Below are 17,580 nucleotides of genomic sequence, written 5' to 3'. Positions count from 1 at the left end.
GTACTACAGTCATGGCTTTCTGACCACCCAATGCTCAGGAACTCTAAGTCCCTGAGAACTCTGAAAGTACGGGCTTGGGGATATCAATTTGCACTGGCCCAGTTTTAAGGGAGAAATAGTTAGATACTAGAAACTACTGATAAAAGTCTAAGAAATGGCAGCCAGTACCATAAAAGGAGTAGACATGGAGCTGTTTATGTACCATGCACATGGTACAGGGGCTGCTCATGCAGCCTTGAGCTTGTGTCAGGCTTTTCATGGTTTATTGGCAGGTTTTATTGTAAATCAAAGTGAAAGCCACCTTAATCCAAGTCCAAATCATCATTCCTGCCCCTCTTTGAACATGGACCACTCTTTGTAGATTTGTCTATACAGCTGGCCTCTCATAACTTTCAAATGTGTTAACACATTGAATTGTAATTATCTATTTATAGACCCACTCCTCAGTCAGACGGTGAGATTCCTAAGGGTTTGGTTCAGCATCTTATTCATCTCTATATTCACTGCATCTTCCCCACGATTTGGGACTCAGTGGGTGCTTAAAATGTCTGTGGAATGAATGGATGTAATCAGCAAAACAGAAAGTGGTGAGTGAACAAAATAACAGCACAGGGTCATCCGGGGATAACTAGATTGGACACTGAATCCAAAAGCAGAACTTTTAGAATCGGTCTTTCAAATTGTCATTCATTTGCTCACTCATTACCAAGACAGCAATAAAATTTCAATTATTTTAATAAGTAATCTACATCATCTCAATAGGAAGACAGTATAGTGGAATATTTCCATGGGTGGATGCAATTCCTTATAGGTTTGTTTCAAGGGCCAGAAGAATGAACATGTATTGCATGTGTGTGGGTTATTGATGATGGTCCCCAGGCTTTGTGTGGCACATTTACATTTTCAAAGTTCATTAGTACTTTTTATGTCGTTTTAATTCTACCAAAAAACCTATGCTATTGGTGGAAAAACTGTTGCCACTTAACTAATGACAACAATTACCCAGAGAGGTAAAGGCATTTGCCCCTTACTTAGAGTCTTACTGCTGTGAGACTGCTTTTATTTTTCCAGCTATTGAAATATTCTAAAAAATGCAGAGCCTCAATTTCTTCATCTATAAAAGGGGAAGAATGTATTATCCACATTATAAGATTATTGTGATCATCGAATAGGACTGAATCCTCCTTACATATGGGGGATTGTGCAAAACATTTGGAATACACTGATACAGATCCTGACGTGAAGGTCATTATGGTTTACTGAAAAAATGATACGATTAATACAAAACAGACTGATTTTTTAAAAGAGCAAGAAACTCGAACAAGAACTTCACAAAGAGGGTATACAAGTGGCCAACAACATATGGATAGATGCTTCATTAATCATCTGGAATATCCAAATAAAAATCACAATGGGACACCATTGTACACCCTTCAGAATGATTACGTTGAAAAAATACCAAGTTTCAGAGAGAATGTGGAACAACTGGTGCTCTCATATGCTACTGCTGGAGTGGCCATTATTGCAACTTTTTTGGGAGATGGGCACTGTGAACTCAAGTGGACCCTATGCATCTCTATGGCTCTGTGATTCCACCTGAGTGTATACCCAACAGAAATATATACATACGTTCACTAAAAAGCATGTCCTAGAATGTTCATAGCAACACTGTAATAAAATAGCCCACTAGAAACTCTCTAAACCCCCATCAACAATAGAGTATATAAATAAATTGTACTATAGTCATACAATGGAATTCTTTACAGAATTATGAGAATGAATCAACCATAACTGCATGCAACAATAAGGATGAACCTCACAAACACAGTGTTGAGTGAAAGAGTATGTATTGTATCAGTCCAGATATATAATATTCGAAAGTAGGCAAAACTAGTCTATGGTGTTAGTAGTACGGTGTTGCCCTTGTGGGGAGGTTAGTGACAGGAAGGGACATAGGAGATATCTGAATATCATTAACACTTTGTTTCTTGATCTGGGTGCCCATTACCCAGGTGTGTTCATTAAGCTGTACACTTATGGTTTAGGCATATATGATTTTCTGCATGTACTTTATGCTTCATTTAAAAACTTTTAAGAGCTATTCTCTCCTTTTTGCTCATAACTATTATGGGTTAGGCAATCAACCAAAATCGCTGTGCAAACTGAAGTGCTCTTGAACTTACTTCTTTCAACCTTTTATTTTCCAGAAGCAAAGCTTCTGCTTTTATGTCATGTACATAAATTTCATTTTCTAAGTTCTTTAGAATTTCAAAATGAATTTTCATTTTATGGCTTTCTTGATCTCGTAATCCTTTTAATTCCTGTTTCAGTTTATCCTGCTCAGACATAAAACCCACAGTTATCTCACAGAGTTCAACAAGCAGGGCACCAATATATTAAATTGCCCACCAATATATTAGGACCCACATTCAGAGAGGGGTCCTAATTAATTCCTGAACCATCAGCAGAGGCTACGGATACTTTCCCTTAGAAAAACTTTATATTAAAGTCAAAACCTGATTCATGGAAATTTATTCATGGACTCAGGTACATGGACCCCAAGTTAAGCTGTTAAGACAGCTTCACAAAATAGAATATACATCGATATATAAACAATCGTCTGGCAAAAACGGAGGAGAGTGAAATGTATTGATGCTTTTCAGAGAGGATTTAATATTTTTCAAAGTAAAGGAGCATTACTTTATGGATTTTTCAGGATTTTCTATTGTTTACTGAATCTCTATTTACTTCTTAGTTTTTATACTGTCATAAAACATATAATCTTTATTCATTGTATAATCATCACTAGCAGCACCTTATTAAGAAATAGAATTGTGCATACAGTATATTACTTGTAATTTTCCCCTTCAGATTTCTCTATACCCACAGCATGTTAAAAGTTACTTGTGATATCAAAGAATAGAATGTTCCCATTTTTAACTAACCAAATCCACGTATACATGTTTATCATTAACTATTAATTATATATTTAAAAAAGTAGTAAACATTTCTTTATCTGCTCCCATTTCATCCACTCCCTCCCCACCCTGCAACCTCTGACCACTTGTCCTTGTCTTCGTAGGAAAATACCAGGATAACATATCTAAAAAGAACCTTAGAAAGCATAATCCAATCTCTACCTTATAAATAAGGGAACTGAGGCCCCCCCGCCCACTCAGTTATTTTCCCATGGTTACATGTTAGTTGCTCCTGGGGTCCCTCTCTCTCTCAGTGTTTATATGTACATATATATACACACATATACATGTATATATGTATGTGTATATGTATACTGTGTGTATATGTGTGTGTATGTTGTGACTAAAATTTCAAAACATCGGTAATAAAATGTGGGTTTTCTGAAAACGGTAATACTTACCTGGCACCATTTATAAAATAAATGTGGGTTTTCTGAAAACTCCAATGGTGCCAGGTAGGTATTACCATCCTTATATACCAGCATTCTAATAAAAGAAAGGAGAATGAATGCATCAGCTCTTTACCACGCTGTTAAAGTATCTTGAAAATTCTTTTGTCTTTTGAAAAATGAGACTGTTCAGTAAATTCTGATCCTGCTTTTGTGCTACAAAAAAAGAGAAAGAGAGAGAAAGATAACTACACACAACGTTCTTTAGTTTAAAATACATATTAATCGAAATAAGACGTTCGCCTGGTTTTAAAAGTAAATACTACTATTAGGCTTATAACAAAAACTAGCAGTCAAGTGCTCCCCAATGCTGCATCCACCCCTGTGTTTGACTCCTTAGAATCAACTATTTTTAACTAATTTTAGCTTTTTCATCTTCCATTTTCTTTAAAAATGCTTATACGGTTATTTCTTGATGTGTCATCTTTAGACAATTTCTACTTCCTAAAATAGTAGAGGAGGGCATAGCATGCTTACTCCCATCCCGGAATCCTCAGCCCACACCCACGACCTCCACATTTTCTCCCTGTAACCTCCCCATAAAGTTATGGTTGTCATTTAAATGAAATTTAACTGTTTAGATCACTATGACAATGTTGATACCATTCACTTATGAGACAAATGGTGTAGTACGATTATATTTCCTTTCTTGTATAATTTTTTTGTTTTCTGGAGTTAAAAATTGCCTCATTTTATTTTTATCTGCTTAGTTTTCCATGTACATATCATAGTTCCTATCAAAATCTATAACAGAATTATAAAATCTTTCTGAATATTACTTCCCACATGGTCAAACACCTGAGGTAACCTATCAGTTCCATTTCTCTTCCCTCCCCCACTGCTTTCTGTACTTGTTTTTCTTTAGACGTGATGCCCAGCTGATCTTCTGGGACTTCCCTTTGCATCTCTCTTGTGTTGGACTTCCTGTTTGCTGAATCTTATATCTTCCTCTTTTTCTTGATTTATTCCCTCTGTTTGTTGAAGCAAATTTTGTAGTAGTTTCCTGAGACAGAGTAAATGAGGTATTTTCAGATCCTGTATATCTAAATATGTCTCTATTCTATATTTATACTTGACTGATAATTTGGATGGGTATTTAAGGCTGGAAATTAATTTCTCTCAGAATTCTAAAGGCGACGTCCTCTAACTTCTGGTATCATATTGCGGTGAAGAAATCTTAACAATCTGATTTCTAATCTTTTGTATGAGATCCGCTTTTTCTCTCCAGGAGCCTTTAGGATCTTCTCTTTCTCTTTTTTCTCCTAAAATCCCACAGAGATGTGGCTTAGTGTTCTTTCTTTCATGTATTGTACTGGAGATTTGATGGGTCCTTTCAAATTGAAAACACATATTTTCCAGTTCTGAGAAATATTTTTGCATTATCTTTAATAACTTTATCCTTTCCAAGTATTTCCATTCTCTTTTTCCGGACTTCCTGTTAGATATTTGACATCTCAGAATAGTCAGATTTTTTTTTAACCCTTTTATACTGTTTCTCATCTCCTTATTTTCTGAGAGATTTCTTTAACTTTTCTTATAATCCTCTTTTTAAGTTTAACATTTTTAGTTATTATACTTTTCATTTCCAAGAGCTCTTTATCATTCTCCATTCTTTATTTTAAGCATCTTATTCTTTTTTTCACAAATGCATTATCTCCTTTTACTTCTCTAAGACTATACCTGTGAAATATATTCTCTATAAACTATAGAGACTATATTCTCTAAGAATACGTTCTAATGTTCTTTGTGTTATCTATGTTGCCACCAGGTTGTTTCTCTGTCTGTTAGTGTCACATTGAAGTTTCTCCTGAGATGTCTGGTAATTTTCGACTGTCTAATCCTATTTAAAAATGAGGCACTGAAAGGTTTGTTTCCTGGACAAACTTCTCTGTACAGTGATCAGGGAGGAACCAGCCATTTTTGTCGGGAGACCCTCAGATGTTAGACACTGTAGGGCTTTTCTCTGAAACTTCAGTTTCTTTAGCAAAGAATCTAACCATCTCCTTCTTTGTGGTGGGAAAAGGATTACAGAAGAGTCATATAACACAACTGGCTTGGAGCCTTCAGCAAGCTGAGCAGTGAGTAGAAGGAGGTCTCAGTATGACATCTGTCTTCTGCCCTCAGTGATATCTGATATCCTGCAGATATGAACCCTCTGGTCCAATTTCTCTGCCAGCATTGGGGAGGAATAGTCACTTAGCTACACAGAAGAGGACATTTGTCCTGGAGGTCTAACTGCTCATCAGAAAGACTTTCAACCAATCTTCAGTCCTATGACTCATATCAGCCTTCACGGTATCGGGGTCTTCCAATGGCCAAGACTTCCCAGGTCCTGTGGAGGGAACTTCTTGCCTTCATGGTGTGCTTCTTTACAGGCACTTGCTATTCATATTTCTCTCTCTGCTAATCCTTCTATCCAATTACACCTTCCAAAATTTTGTTGATATTTATTATCTGCTGATGTCTTCTCTGCCAGTCTCTTGTACTTGTGGGTTTATTTCTTTTTTAAAAAATCTTTTACACACATTTTTATGAAGTTTCATCAGGGAGAAAAGATAGATAGATGCTCATGATTTATTCATCATATTTAACCGAAAGTCACAACATGGATCCTTATGTGTCCTGAGTCCTGATGTTCCATCCTCTGTAAATCTCACTGCTGGCTGGTGACATATATTTTCCTATTCTCTGAAGCACATTGCTCTTATGGCCCCTTTCCTTTCTTTCTTCTGCCTTCCCTTCCTTTCTCTCCTTCATCAGTATTTTCTCTTTTCTTTACCTTAAGAGAATCAGTAGTTGCAATATGTTGCTTACTTTCATGCAGTGTTTCTTACAACCTCTACTTAGTGCAAGGATGGATCAGAGGAAATGATAAAAAATAGAAAATTGGGAATGGAGTACATATTTATTATGAGTCTTGGTAAAAGTGGTAAAATACCAAGAAAATCCACCTGAGATGACTAAATGAAAACCTGATAAGAATTGGAAAATCAGCTGAAGAATGGGAACCAGACCAATTACCCAGGTATTTATTCTTATAATATTCTTATGTTCTTAAAAATCCACCTCCTTGGCAATAACTATTCATTTAAAATATTTGTTTATTTCAAATGTGAACTTATTGGGTTTCCATATGACTGTCTCTTTTTGACACGGACTGTCTTAATTTCCATCCCCATATTCTTCTCACCAGCAGATCATTCCCGTCCTAGTGCACATTTTTTGTTCCCATTCCACTCCTTTCTTTAATTTTGGTCCTGGCCTTTCAATCCTCATGGAGCTTCCTCCATCATTGAGGAGATAGGCGTTCTGGAAGCTGTCCTGCTAAACAGCCTGCAGGGACTCCTTGGATAATGATCCTCAACTCCCCAAATGCAAGACAAGACTCATACCTCTAGGGATGATTCTAGATCTGTAAATTTGGGGGTGCTGCATTTAGATGACCAATTCAATCTTCTGTGTGTATGGAGAAAATCATGATTTTTATATTAAACACACACATAATTGTGCCATGTAATAAGATGCAGAGTATACATACTTTCAGGCACATTTCACATTCTCTACAAAGCCCCCAGATCCGAGACAAGCTCTAATTTATCTCTGCCTCAGATAGGTTAGTGAAAAAAAACTGAGAGGTACCTACTCGATCAAAGTCATAGCTGGGTATGAGATATAATTGGCAAATTCATGGTAAGACACAGAAAAAAAATCTCCACATGGTAGTAAATAAAGAAGTTGGTTCTACCTTTATCAAGTACAGAGAGAAAGCCCATAATACAGTTGCTACTAATTCTTAATTTTAAACAGTCTTTAAAATAGAAAAGGAAACATTTGACAGCTGCAAGAGTAAGATTCTGTAATGTGGAGGAGAGGAAATTAGTAGATGAGACAAAAACTAGAGACTAGAGAGTTAAAGGTGATGGGGGAAATTGGAGGAATGCCCATTGCTTTGATTGCTGACCTATCTCGTGCTCGAAGACAACAGTGAAATCCTTACCTGGGCTCGAGGTCAATTAGTAAGCGCTTCATATGTACCTGTGAGAATATCATTGAGCTCGTCGACCCTTTTGCTTTTGCTCTTATACTCTTCTTCTGCCATTTGAAGTTGTGGAAGACACTCAAATAGTTCATCTTCCTTTCCTTTGGTACTTTCTGTTTCTTTAACGAATTTTTCCTTCAGAGAAAGTAAAGCTAATTGTGAGGTATGATTTTAGAGAATTTACATAACGCCCCAGAGTAGAACATAAGTTATTCAAGGGGTAGAGTTCTGTCTTGGTATCCTGAGGCATATGGCAAAGGTACCAGGAACATACTAGATATTTAAAAAATATTTGCTGGCTGACCCATTGACTCTCTGGCAATCAATAAAGTAAGAAGATTAGATTCAATAGCTTTCCAAAGAGTTGTTGAGTTCTATAGCTCTATTGCTATGATTCTATTAATGCTTCCATATATGTACCTCAAAATCATTTGAGGAAATTTCTCGTTTGATTGTATTTTTTTGGAAAAACAAAAACAAAAACAAAAAAAAACAGATAGCAAAACAGAATATAAACAAGTTCTAAGAAATGTGTATGTAAGTAAGAAATGGGGAGAGGGGTAACAGTAATTGGATATAATATTATAACAAATGGGTAAGAAGTGCCCAGAGCAAAACACGAAGATGCCCGTTTAAGTACTCAAACTCAGGTTTTATTTAGTTTCAGATGGAATAATGGCTGGATCTCTTGCAGAAAGTCAGGATAGGTTTAAAATAATGACAAAGGCAGAGACAGCCAGCTAACATTTACTATCTATTCTCCCGTCCTTGAATATCAGGATTGCTGAGCTTCAGCTGAACGTTTGGCTGCCAGCTAGAGTGATTGCTCTGTTTCCCTTGCAGGTGAGTGAGACCAACCAATTTGTGAGCAGAATTGTATGTGCTCCTTCTAGGTCTTGCCCCTGCAATGAGAAGGGTTATGTGTTCCCTTGGCCCTTTCCTCCTGCCCCTGGCTGGAAGAGGATGAAAATAGAAGCCACCACTTCGACTCGCAGGTGTTAGCCTCATGCTGAGGATGGCAGAGCTGCCCTCCCAGCCCGGGATTGCCTATACCAAGAAAAATAAATAAATGTCTCTTGTTGTCATGACCACAACAGTGGGGCTTCTCAACTATGTACGCAGACTCTTAAGATTTGAATAGGCCATACTTGACCCAGTTCATTCTTAAAAACATTAATTTTTAATTTTAATTTTTATCCAAGTTGTCTGCACATAATTTGAAGAAATCCCTGAGTGCTAGCAGGGCAACACCAGGCATGCTTCCCCTGCAGGAAGTGTCCTAAAACACAGTCGGCCAGAGGCTGATGCCCTTTGACTCCACCAAAGGGCTAACTCATATGTGAGAAAGAGACCCACAGCAGTGGGTGTGGTAGCCTTCCTGGCTTAGAAGCCCCATGTTCAAATAGGAACCGACATCTCTTGGGCATATCTGCTAGCACCCCGCAAGGTACGTGCCCACTTAAAGGAGGCTCCAGACCCAGGAAATCCCTATATTCTGGTTTCCCACCAGTTATTCTCCCAGTCAAGATGCAACATACCAGTCAGGGGTCATTCTATACAAACGATGTTACCTGATAATACGCATTTATCTGGCTACTAGAGGAAGAAGCTAAAATGTTAAGCCAAGGTCAATTTCCCAATAAAGGAGAGAGGGTTGCTAACCCTTTAGAACACATCTTGTTTGTGTTCACTGTATTTTGGCATCTCATTGACAGAGCAGCTTGCTCTCGCCCTAATTAACACAGTGGCCAGATATGACTCCTTCCAAATTGCCATTAGAATCCTTATAAATAAATATTCAAAGAAAAACACACATAAAACATCATAATTTAAAAATATCACAAAGCAGAATCAGGAATAAATTCCTCCAAACTGCATTGTTAAAAAACTCAACAGTGAGTTATTTATATGATATTCTCTAAAAAAGAATAGCCTAGGGGGATAAGGAGGTATGCCAGTGCTTTAATTCATTCCCATTGTCTGCATGTGGCTTAGACCACCAGAGTTCCCCTGACAGAAACCATGCTCTTGTTTTATGCTTTGAGAGAGGGTTTGGGTACCAGGCACTGCTGCAGCTCAGGTAAGCCAGTGTTTGTCTTCTGGCTCAGCTTATTGGAGTGAGGCAGCTGGTCAGGCCCGCAGCTTCCTCAGTTCCTTCAAATTCTCCATCTGCTTTCCTGATTCCTGAGCTGCATGCAAACTTAGCTCAGTGAGGACCCACTCAGAGATGCAGCTTCTGCTGCAACTCCTTGGAGTCAGAGCCTTGGAGAAGAGAGAGACCAATGCAGGATGCAGGTACCACTCCACACTCGTGAGTTCCAGCTCATCCTCCAACTTGCAGTTTGACCTTGCCTTTCTCTGCTTCCTGTTCATCTTTCCCAACTGCCTCCTTGCTGCCTTTAGGCCCCAGCTCCATATGCAAAGCTGATAGCCTCAGTAGACTGTGTCATCAGCTCCCACAACTGCAGAAAGTCAAATCCTCTAAAAAAGCCCTTTTCTGGTGGCTCTGTTTCTCCTACTGAACCCCGCCAGATACAGGGCTGTTGAACCCAGCAATTCAATCACGCTCCATATGTCAGTGATAGATCATAATGATGTAGACGCCTGATGTGAGCTCTGATTGAGAATCAGAGTGGAGGCCCCGAGTAGTGTAGCCAAGTCTTTAGAGGACTTAGTCACAGCACTACATGGGAGGCAATATCTATCAAGATCTGGAAGTTTATATTTTAAACTAGTCACTAATATTCAGCGCTGTTTTCCTTAGACAGAATCTATGTGTCAAGGGCCCAAGTGGTGGTGGGACTTCTCACTATTAAACCTAATGCTTTTGCTTTCCCTTCCCATGAGTGTGGGTTCTGTCAGTTTAGAGATCCTACAACTGATGAGAACAATGATTCCACCAAGAGTACAATATTGATTCCATAAACCAAAATCTGAAATTGCTTCTACTCTATTTTGGGCTCCTTGTGCCACTAAACTAAAGGCAGAAAATGAGATTCCAATGTGCCCAGCATTATTGATGATGATTGTCAAGGAAGAAAAAGGTAATACCATTACCTTGAAAACGTGTGTTTTCTGTTGTGTTTTCAGGGACATGACACCTCTGGGTCTCCCGGGTAATTTCAGCGCCCTTTTTTGCCACCTCCCCCAGCATCCATGCCCTATTCTATCCCAGGTCAGTTCTTGGCAGTTTTCAAGTCAGTACTATGTCCTCTCTCTAAGGAGGATTTCTGAGGCTGGCCTGCCTCCTTGGTCTCCTTTACCCTTTGTCAGTCTTCCCAGCCACTCTCATGCCAGCCAGGCGTGGCATCCTGCACCACTCCATCTGTCTCCATGGATTTTTGCCAATACTTCTATGAAACTTGGAGTGTATAATTTTTTAACTAAAAAAACCAGCTGATTAAAATAGCATGAAATATACCCCTTCCCCTACATATAGCCATCTAAAAATTATTCTTAGATGTAAAATAACATTTACCTCATATTTGGTCAATTCTTCAATTAACTTTTTTTCTCTGATGACAAATTTCTCCTCCTCTTGTTTTAATTCTGTTGCAATTTTTTCAATCTCTACCAAGTATTCATTGATCTCTTTTTCTCTAGATTTGGTCTAATTAGGAAAAAAACAAGAGAATTTTTTTATTTGTCTTGTAGCAGTCATCCTTATATCTTCAAACAGCCAAGTAAATTAATAGCTCTTTGCATGAGATTTGGCTCTCATTTCAGGTTATTATTTCTCAGGAACCACTGAGACTTTTTTTTTTTTTTTTTGCCCTCCAGACATTAATTTCTACACCAAACAATATCTGTAAATGACATGAGGAAATGGAGAATGGGAGCAGTGGAGGATGGGCAGAGGGAAAATATAGGAGCTAAATAAATGATGTTTGGCCTCTTTATTTTCGGAGATAGATCCTCAAAAAACTATCAAGTTTCTGATTACAGGGTTTAAAAGCATATTCTGGAGAGAACGCCTACTTCATTTGCTACATTCCTATATTTAATACACAGCAAATGGATAAATTTCTTAAGAAAGTTACAAAATTCATCCTAACATGAAGTCAGCAGACAGAAAAATACCTTTTGGTTACATTAAATATTGAAGGAGAATTACTGATATGCAATATAGGGGACAAATAGCAAGTCTATTGAATTCCCTTACCTCTTGTAATAATTCAGTGCGTCTCAATTCTGTAGCCTTAATTTTATCTATATATTCTTGTAATTCGGTTTTCATCTTGGCTTTCCAACGTCCATGTTTTCTTTGCAAACAAATTAGTTTCCACTGAGTTATTACACTAGAGATTAGAACAAAAAGAATTAGCATTAAATCGACATAATAGTCTACAGAAAAGATAAAGAAATTCAAAACGAAACAAATTCTACTACAATTAAACTAGTGATGCAAACTATGCACATTAGCTGAAAAAATAACACAAAATGTTAACTGCCTCAATGTCATCTCTGCAAGTTGCTTCAAAGCAAGAAGTTATGCCGGCACATTCAGTAAGACAGTAGACAAACCATATTTGGCAGTTTGCCTCCTTTAGGTAAAGACTAGAAATGGGAAAGGTTCAGGGGCAGGAGGAAAAAGAGGCCCAGGGAGAAATAGAAATGGAATTAAGCAAATTATCCAAAATGCTAATAAGAGATTTCAAACTTCTGGGTTCTCAAATTTTTCTCTTAACCACAACATTAAAAAGCTACATAATCGGAGAAGGGTGAACATATATGATCGGAGTTTTATAAATAATATTAATAACAATGACAACGACAACAATAAAATAGAGCTAAGTTTTCCCAAGTGTCTCCTAGGTGCCAGGTGCTGATCAAAATACTTTACATGGATCATCTCATTTACCATTCACAGCAAACTTACAAGGTGGATGATACTATTATGCCCCTCTCTACAAGGATGTGAGCAAAGATGATTGAATAATGAGCCTCGGTCACAGAACCAGTAAGAGGCAGAACAAAGTGGTCCATCCCCCAAACCTGTATTCTTAACAACTCTTTACTGATTCACACGGAAACCTGGATAAGCATGAGCACAGCACAAATCCTGGCAACTTTGCTTTTTGGTGACTTCATTCATTTGAAATGGAAAACTTTGGTTCTATTCAATTCCTGCCACCCACTCCATCCCCCCCAACCCCCCCAAAATCAAACTAACACATCTGCATCGGAGAGCACTCACACAATTAACTTAGGAAAATCAGTTTCTTGGACTCTAGCAACTAACAAGTACTCTGATTTCTCCCCAACTCCCTACTTTGGGGCACTGTTCATTCAGATAACATATACCATTTATAACACAAAGGAATTTTTTTTCTTTACCATCTCTGATTTTCTCTTTCCAGGTTATCATTCAGGATTCTAATTTGTTTCCGATAGACTTCCATTGTTGCTCTAAAAACAGGAAAAAATATATCAGATTTTGCATTTGTAAGAGCTGTTAGACTATATAAAAGACTTTATGTATAATTCATATGCACAATAAGGCTACCGCTTAATTGAGAGGCAAAACAAAACTTGTGAAACAACTAAAGATTTTAGTGACAGATTAATAGGAAGGCAATTACAATTTGGGGCAAGTGCAAGTTGATTTTGCAAGTACTGAGGTGTATATCCAAGGATAGAGAAGAATAGATTCTGATGAGGCAGGCGAGGAAAGGTTATTGGAGGTTAATGTTTAATAAAAGGAAGAATACGGATCGTCGGAATGGAGATGCAAATTTCACCAAGGAAAGGATGTCATCATTTGCAAAGATACAGAGGAAAAGAACTGCAAGTTAGGACTCTTGTGATCAAGGCAGACTTGTTGCATACAAAGGACATGAATGCAATATCGCTGTGACACACTGTCAACAAATTGGTGAGGAACTCTGGATCCTAGATTGAGTTATGATTTGATACATCGTATAATACAGAAACCAAACAGAGGTTCTTGAACTAGGGGAAATAGTAATTAAGATGACTAAAATGGATGAAAATGTCAAGACTCTTATCTAGATATTAGAAGCCTTTATTATTTTTATTCCTTTTTTTCTCTATTAAGTGCTTCATGAACAGAGACAAATTGAAGACCACATAAACAAAATGTGACACTACATATTTTTGAGATGTAGAAATATTCATAAATGAAACTTAGAATATAAAATGTTGTTAAATGAACCAGAAACACAATTGTGCTTGTGGGGTTTTTTTTTTTTTTTTTCCTCTCTATTTGAGATCATAGTATGGGCTCTCAATTTTCTACATAAATAAATTTAATTTCCTCCCCTGGAACTGCAGGGTTCTTCACACTATACCTCAACCTCATTGATTTTATTTGTTTACATATTTAATTTAATCTACAAAAGAGTTGAACTAGTTTAAAATAAAGCAACAGTAATATAAAAAATCCTAAATGGAGGTCAATATTGGGCCAATATTTGGCTCTGAGTTTCCTGGTAATAAGAGTAATTATGACACTATAATTAATTATAAATTTGCATTATTCATAAGGAAATTAAAACCCCAATCAACCCAGTTCTATTTTCTTGTTTTTTATAGAAAAAAAGTTTATAGTTTCCTTTCTGAAGCTAACATGATGAGAAATAGATGTTTAAATATATTATTTAACAATATATGGACAAGCAAACAAAAAGCTACACTTCCAGCCACGTTTTAGATTTCTGTGTGTCAAATACTCATCACCACCCGTCTTAGTTTTATATATGTTGGTTTCTTCATTCTTCTGCATTCATATTATTTATTTCCTTGTTTATGGTGATATTATTACCCCATTTGATAAGCAAACAAAAAATCTGACTTTCTAAAGTTTTAAATCCTTATATAACAAAGAACTCCTTGACTTCACTTTCTTTCTTCTTTCTTTGATTGTTTTTTTTAATAATTCGCAGTCTATTCTTCAGTCATACAAAGTTCATTAGTTATTGCATGTGTGTTAGTCTTGCTTGTCTGCCCAACTAAAGTATGAGTTGCTTTATGCCTTGTGTTAGTGAGAGTGTAAAACAATAGAATATTTATGTAGGGCACTTTGATAATAATTATAAAAAAGAAAAATATGCAACACTCTTTGATCCAGTAATTCAACTTTTAGGACTTTATTGTAAAGAGATAGTCACATAGGTGGACAGAGATGTGCTTAATGAGGTTACCTTTGAAAAATGTTTGAAATATAGGAAACAGAAAAAACCCAAATGTCCATCAATAGAATACAGTATAATCTGCAAAAGGATACTATGCAGTTAGAGGGAAAAAATGAAGAAAGAGGTCTCATACATACATTTTTTTTATTTTGATATAGCTTCAAACTCAACAGGTAAGGATAAAAATTAGTACAAAAAATTCTCATATACTTTCCACTAATTTCTCCAAATGTTACTATTTTATTATTGTCCTAGGCATAATTTTTTCCAGCTTTACTGAGATATAAGTGACATGTAACATGGTATAAGTTACCCAAATATAATTGTAAGTGGAAAAAAATCCAGTTATGGAAGAGTACAATCCAAGTTTTGGAAACATACCACACACATATATACAAGTATATATATTAAAAAGCATGTATAGCAAACTGTTAACAGTAATTATCACTGTGGAGAGATGGAGAGATTAGAGAGTAATTTTACCCTCTAAGTTATCCATTTCCCTATTTGAATTTTAAAATCAGATATAGGCACTGCTTTTTTAATCAGAAAAATTAAAATAAAAGTGATTTAGAATGGCAGAAATGAACATCATAGTGGGGGTCAGTGTTGTAATAATGTTTGGGCACTTTCTTATCACTAGACCATTAACTGGTCCATTACTCATGTCTCACAACTTGTACAGCACTCAGAACTTGCTTATCCTTTCAATGAGAGATTCAATGATAATGACTTTTCTGGACTGTAAAACAAAAAGAGCTAATTATAAATCTCCTTTGTTAGAGTATATTAGAAATTGACATCGATTTATTGTTACCATGTATTAAAAAATAAATGCAGAGAGGAATGAAGTTTAAAAAGGTCAAAGGCAACAAACATACCGATAAAGTTCATTAAGTGCGACAAGTCCTTCTTCCATATTTTTGATGTCCACTTTTCTTTGTGATAGGAAGTTTTCTTTCTGAGCAATAAATGTCATTTGTTTCTGATTTCTACCATAGAAAAAAAACAGTTGTCATACATTAAAGGTTGAAGTAGTCATTTTTAACTCTTCAGTATAAGAAAACATGCATTCACAAATAAAAATTTTAACAATAGTTTCAAACATTCGGTTTATGAACTATTTACCCAATGAATTAGTAAAAATAGAAGCAAAGTCTTCTTACTTGGGATGAGTAAATCTAAATTTATGAAAATTCCCAAGCCACAAAAAGAACATTTACTACAATTGTAACCATGAAACAACAAGACTAGCTCCACAGGGCTTCGTCCCTCTCCTAATTATCAATTCTGCCATATTCTTTTGTGAAAGGTAAAAGAGTTCAATCAGATCAATTTTGAGTATTGGTTCTACCTCTTGCCAGGAATGTGACCTTGCAAAGAAACTTTACCTGTGAATGAGCTTATGTTTCCCCATCCACAAAATGGGGATTACAACACCCATCTCACCAAGTGTAAGAATTAAACAAGGTGTAAAGTGCTCAAGCCATTGGGTGGTACCCAAGAGGCATTTGACAAAAAGTGGTTATATTTTCTCCAACTTGCAGAAAGACTAGTGGGAAGTTTATGGTTTTGTTTACATTTCCAGACATTGTCAGGAACGTGCCTGCAACAGAAAGTACTCTGAGTGTCTTGTCTTCTTCAAAACTGTGATGGACTAAATCGTGTCCTACACAAATTCATGTGTTGAAGCCCTAACCACCAATAGCGGTGGTGTTAAAGATGGGGCCCTTGGGAGGAGACTAGGTTTCGATGAGGTCGTAAGGGTGAGGCACTCATGAAGAGATTAGCATCCTCATAAGAAGAGACACCGGTGTGTCTGCTTTCTCTCTCTACCACGAGAGGACCCAGTGAGAAGGTGACCTTCTTGAAGCCAAGAAGAGGGCTCTCACCAGAACCTGACCATGCTGGCATCCCGATCTCGAATATCCCGCCTCCAGACTGTGAGAAATAAATTTGTGCTATTTAAACCAACCGTATTTTGTTATGGCATCTCAGGCTGAAGAAGACAAAACCCAATAAAGGTTGCAAACATTTTAGTGTTACAATTATATGTCAGCACATTTTATGTTTCAAATTGATAACTGACTTAGTATGGATCTGAGAAAAGTTTTTGCTTGAATACTATTAACAGTATTGTTCTCTGTAGGCTGTTCAGTTGGATGAGATAAAATGATTCCAACAACTCTCTGCAGCTTAATTGTAACAACAATGAGCATGAACTCAGCTTCATATAAGCAGGTCCAGACACTATAATTACGCTTCCATGTGATTTAACTTCAAGTGATTATTACTTACATAACTATGCTTGCAAAATATTATTCTGGAATATTTATTAAGAAAACATTGGTGAATGCCCACAACCTGTTGAGCAATGTACAAGATCTCCGGGAAATAGCACTAGGACAACAACTGCCTTGATCTGTTCATAGATCAGTAGGACAAAGGGATTTGTACCCAGTTGATTATAATGCAGTGACTGGTGAAAAGGAACAACATCAGAAGGATGTTTCAGAAGGATCATTCTGATAGAAGGAAGGTAGATGAGATAGAGGTGATAAAGCATAAAGTGGGAAGAATTTTTAAGGGGCAAGCCAAACCAAAAAGGCTTGAAAGAGGTGAAAAGAATGAAGTTGGAGAGGAGGATAGGATATATTTGAAAAATATTTGGGAGGTACAATTAACAAGCTGTGGTGCTTGGATGAAGTCCAATGAGTAGTGAAAGAGAGGGATTTCCTTGAATAAGTTCCCAGTCTCTAGGTTGGAGGATTGTGTCAATGACCAAAGCCTTCTCTGAGACAGGGAATACAGGTGCAGAGTCAGTTTCTGATGAAGGTAGATCTCATAGTTTCTCTAGATCATCTTATAGGGTAAAAACAATTATTCCTTCAAGAATCTGATTTATAAGTAAAAACAATGCATTCCGTATTTATAGATTTGATCTGATTCATATGAAGAAA

At 36.8% G+C, this 17,580-nt stretch overlaps 1 protein-coding gene across 1 annotated transcript in view; it reads right to left on the bottom strand.

The window, feature by feature from the left end:
• The window catches only part of CCDC175 (coiled-coil domain containing 175), a 53,629-nt gene that overhangs the window by 10,955 nt on the left and 25,094 nt on the right, over positions 1–17,580 (bottom strand). Inside the window, exons 10-16 of the mRNA XM_006920539.2 lie at positions 15,502–15,612; positions 12,804–12,875; positions 11,629–11,764; positions 10,945–11,076; positions 7,463–7,601; positions 3,504–3,583; positions 2,184–2,336 (exon numbers count right to left, since the gene is read on the bottom strand). Coding sequence (XP_006920601.2) covers positions 2,184–2,336; positions 3,504–3,583; positions 7,463–7,601; positions 10,945–11,076; positions 11,629–11,764; positions 12,804–12,875; positions 15,502–15,612 — 823 coding nt within the window. The remainder of the gene's footprint in view (positions 1–2,183; positions 2,337–3,503; positions 3,584–7,462; positions 7,602–10,944; positions 11,077–11,628; positions 11,765–12,803; positions 12,876–15,501; positions 15,613–17,580) is intronic.

The sequence above is a fragment of the Pteropus alecto genome, unplaced genomic scaffold (genome assembly GCF_000325575.1).
Source record: "Pteropus alecto unplaced genomic scaffold, ASM32557v1 scaffold86, whole genome shotgun sequence".
In the NCBI taxonomy this organism is placed as follows: Eukaryota; Metazoa; Chordata; class Mammalia; order Chiroptera; family Pteropodidae; genus Pteropus; species Pteropus alecto.
This window is presented reverse-complemented; position numbering and strand designations above follow the sequence as displayed.